General features: G+C 36.1%; 1 protein-coding gene across 1 annotated transcript; it reads right to left on the reverse strand.

Moving 5' to 3' along the window:
* On the reverse strand, positions 1 to 4,170 carry LOC133818262 (B3 domain-containing transcription factor ABI3). Its single transcript, XM_062251400.1, has 6 exons — positions 2,311 to 4,170; positions 2,126 to 2,218; positions 1,847 to 1,947; positions 1,271 to 1,317; positions 1,051 to 1,127; positions 1 to 177 (listed from the first exon to the last, which is right to left on the reverse strand). The coding sequence occupies exons 1-6, from the start codon at positions 4,168 to 4,170 to the stop codon at positions 1 to 3; spliced, it is 2,355 nt and encodes a 784-aa protein (XP_062107384.1).
* Between the last annotated feature and the right edge of the window lie 318 nt (positions 4,171 to 4,488).

A 4,488-nucleotide genomic window follows, 5' to 3' on the forward strand; every position in this document is an offset into this window, starting at 1 on the left:
TTACTGTTTTCTTTCTGTGATTGAGGAGAGATTATTATGATTTTTATTACTATTAATGTTGTTGGTCCCAGCTGGACTGCTTGTATGTTGGTTTCTCTGCGACTTTCCTGGCCGTTTGTTCTCTGATTTTGGGTTTGGGTTTGGCCCTTGTTGCCGTACCTTCACTCCTCGTATCATCTGCTCCAATAATATTAGGGCATTAAATCAAATATATAATATATATATTATTATAAATAACGAATATTAATGAAATATATATAAACATATTTACAAGATTTTGCTATTTGCCTAATACTGCCACAAACAAAAATGATTAGTGCAATTTAAATTAGAATATATATGCCAATATCTAAATTACACCAATTACGATTTACTATATTTGGCATGTCTATATATATATATAGCAATATTCTATTATCAGTCTAGCTAGTTTTAGTTTAAAAATTTAGCAATTATTATATGTGCTTCCTTGCAAAATAGCCTACAAAATAGTATAGTTATAATTTAGAAAGTTAATCGAAAATTTAGAAAGATAGTCGAAAAATTAAAATTATCAAAAGTAGACCAAAATGTAAAATCACTAATAAAAAAAAGTTATTTTCACCAATTTATCATATTGTTAAGACTTTGCTATAACAAAATAATTGTAATTATTATCAAGTACGTACTATAAATTCTTTAATTGCTAATAACTTGACAATTTGGTCTAGATAGAAATAAAACTCAGCAAATTATAAAAAATATCTCTACTTCTACACTACTACATACATATAACTTATTTTTGGTAAATAAATTGATTTCATATTACTACAACTTTAGTAGATGTCTCTTCTTGTTTTTTCTATAAACTATTGTAAAACAAGTTGAATTGCTAATGAAATTTGTAAGAAACCAATCTTAATATTTCAAGAGTTAAAAAATTCTCTGTGAGATTTTAGATGTATTATATCTATATATATATATAAATATATATACAATGCCACAAACAAAAAGATAATATAATAATAAAAACATCTATAAATATATATATATATATATATATATACTCACATATTTGCCACACTTGATGTCCGAGTAGATGACAATGAAATCCCCCTCTTGGAGTCCATTGGCTCTCACAAAATCCCCTATGAAATAATTTTTTTTTTTTTTAAAAAACAATGGAAATATATAATCATGAAGTAATTAATTATAAAGTTAAATAATATTTATTGTTTATGGTGATAAATTAATTAATTGCTTGAAATTTTTAATTCAATAGTGTAATCACCTGTGTTTTCAAGGAGATACATCCTGCTTTTGTTGTTCGGCCAGTACCTGTAACTCCATTGAGAACCAAACGACAGAGCAAAGAAATTAACAAACATTTATTTATTTATTTATACTAATCAAATAAAATAAAGAAATATATATATGAAGCGACTATAAAGCTTTTTGCAACACCGGTGTATTTTTATACTATTTTTAGCATCTGAATATATATAATCTCAAACTTTTTTATATGACGGTGTACATTATAGCTATCTAAAACATTCTACAAATTTTCATGAGAAATTCCAAATAAATTATGGTACCGAAAACATGGTCTAAACTGTCTATTGCACACGTGCTTATTTTTTGTTATGTACGCGTGTAAAATTTAACAGTTTAAACCCTATATTCGGCTTCGGCTTCGTAAACTATTCAGAATTATTTGAAAATTTGCACGATATTTTAAATACATACAATGTACACCGTCGTATAAAAAAATTTAAAACTATATCTATCCCGATGCCGAAAATAGAAAAAAATAAAAAGAATATATTGTAGTCGATATATATACAAAATTACACACTAATAATAATACCTATAACGCATGTTCCAAATACGAGAAGTTCCAATATCTTCCATGGGAATGGAAATGCCATCTCTTGCCTCAAGCTCAGGGAGATGTGTTTCTGCTTCTTTCTGATTTAGTTTTTTTTTTTAATGAAATAAAAGCCAAAACAAAACAAAAAAACGTATATATATATGAGCATATATAACCTTCAGCAAGAAAATTATTAGAAAAATTAAACCAAACCAATATATATATATATATAAATATATACATAAGGATATTAAAATCAGAGAAAATAATAATTACTTTAGGCAAAACTATTCTCCCAAGACTACCCACGTCGCTTTGCTTCAATACTTTTTGCAGAAGAAACCGCAAGTTCTTCTCCGGTTTCCAACCCTATAATTAATAATGATAACAAATTTATAATTTAAAAAAAAACGAAAGAAACTATAAAAGAAATAAATAAATAAAAGAAAAGAAAAACAGACCAGACGCCTTTCGGTTGGACTTCGCCCCTGAAAGTTATTCTGCGACTGAGTTTGGTGACGATCTACAGGGTGTAAAGGTGGTGTTTCTGCCGTAATCCCAGAAGGCAACGGCGGCGGAGAAGCGGCACCGGCTGCGGTGACCGCAGCCTGAGGCCAGTAAACCCAGTTAGCCGGGTTCGGTTGAGGCGGGGCTATGTTGGTACAATTCATATCAGTGGTCCGATTCAGTCTTGCATGTTGATGATCCATTATTTGATTTTGATTCTGATGATGGTGATTGTTGTTATGGTGGTGGTGGTGGTGATGCCTGTGGTGAGATAAGAGACGTCTCTGCCTAGCCATTCTCTTCTTTCGAGCTTCTTTAGTCGCCGAGGAACCTGACCTCACCAGTCGCTGATCACCCTCCTGAGAATAATACTGATACGGATATTGACTGCCGTACCCAGAAAAAGCCTGTGCATGTTGAGACGGCGTCGTTTGGAGACCGTTGTTGTCCGGAAACGAGGGGTAAGGTGACGCCAAAGAGAACTGGGACGGAGGCCACGTTGGGGAAGAGTCAAGCATATTGTTGTTGTTAGTGTATTCAATGGGTTGGTATGAACCCGACCCGTTAACAAACGGATCCGAACCCATAAATCCAACCACGGGAGATGGGTATGCCTGAGAAGGAACGACAACGGTTGGGGCCGGGTCATAGTTCCATGGCGAGTGAGCGAAGCAATTAGGGTTGTTGGGTTCATGAGTAGTGAAGGCGTTGGAGTTGAGATTACTAGGGTTAGGGTTTGGGTCTATTTGATACTGGTCATTGTTACCAGTGGGGACTCCAGTGCTATGAAACGGCGACGTTTCTTTCATTCGTCGTTTCTGGAGATGGTTGGTCTTCACCCATTCGAGAACGAGTTTCAACAACTGTTTCATGGCTTCTTTCCCACCACCCAAACGCTTCGCCGCGGCCTCGATGGTGGACTTTTTGATCTTGACACTCCTCAAGTCATCAGCCGAAACAGTCTCTTTGTTTGTCCTCAGCCAATCCAAGAACACCATCGCCATTTCGTCTGGCGCTTCCTTATCATCATTCTCCAACTCCTCAATCTCTTGATCGTTCTCAATCATCATCATCATCATCATCTCATCATTTTTTCCATTCTTTATCATCATCAAATTCTCACCGTGCTCTTTTTCTTCTTCTTCTTCATGATCAGCTCGTGGGACTACCAAAAGCTCTTCTTGAAAACTATTCTCCACAACGCTGTCGTTTTGGAAAATAGACGACGGGTCAAAGAACTCGTTGCTCTCCAGCAGATCCATGTACCCAAAAGTCTCCATCATATCAATACAATCGAGTCCCGGGTTGTCATCGCCGCCCGGCTGCTCCGAGAAATCCATGGAAGCCGTGGACGACAGAGCCGCCGGCGTAGTACCCGGATCGTGCTTATTATAGTGATGGCGAAGGTTGTTCTGATGACCACCATGGATTTTCTCCACGTCTTCTTCCGCATCTGATTTCAGAACCGCCCAAGAAGCCGCCGACGTGGACGACGAGACCGAGGAAGACGAAGACGAGCAAGTGATGGCTTTGACCGTAGCCGGAGTCGAAGACGACGATGAAGACGACGACATGCATGGAAAATCAGGAAGAGCAGGAAACTCACTGTAGAATATCGAAGCTTCATTCACATCAAGCAGATCTTGATGATCACGATCGTGCTCTTGAATATCGTTCTCGAGCCACATATCTTCTTCCGGAATATCCATAACAACAAACCCAGTGTTAGGGTTTTCTCTTCCACTATCTACTTCTTCTGCATGTACCAGATCTTGACCGTGATCACCAGTATCCATAGTAGTACTGCTCTTCATCTCTGTTCTAAAATAAGATAGATATCGAAGTGGTACGGATAAGTGCAAACGAAATAAGCTTGTATCTAATTAAGGAAGCAAAAGAGAGAGAAAGTGATGAGTGGTATAGAAGGGTCCCGCTTTATCTATCGAATCCTCACCAGATCGATAATAATAAGCAACATAAAGCATCTGAGTCGTTTAACTTTTCTAATCAATCTCTAAATAACATTTTCAAAACAATAAACAAAAACCGCATAGTATCGAACCCCATGTGTGTTTTCTGGTTTATTCTGGGCAGTTTCACACCTTTTTTTTTTTGTTGGTGCTGTTTAATTT

The sequence above is a fragment of the Humulus lupulus genome, chromosome 1, assembly GCF_963169125.1.
Source record: "Humulus lupulus chromosome 1, drHumLupu1.1, whole genome shotgun sequence".
NCBI lineage: Eukaryota > Viridiplantae > Streptophyta > Magnoliopsida > Rosales > Cannabaceae > Humulus > Humulus lupulus.

Coding starts and splice junctions, on each gene's coding strand:
- LOC133818262 (XM_062251400.1), bottom strand. CDS start 4,170: ATGAAGAGCAGTACTACTATGGATACTGGTGATCACGGTCAAGATCTG. Junction 2,219..2,310: donor GTCCAACCGAAAGGCGTCTG/GTCTGTTTTTCT, acceptor TATTAATTATAG/GGTTGGAAACCGGAGAAGAA. Junction 1,318..1,846: donor ATTTGGAACATGCGTTATAG/GTATTATTATTA, acceptor ATGGAGTTACAG/GTACTGGCCGAACAACAAAA.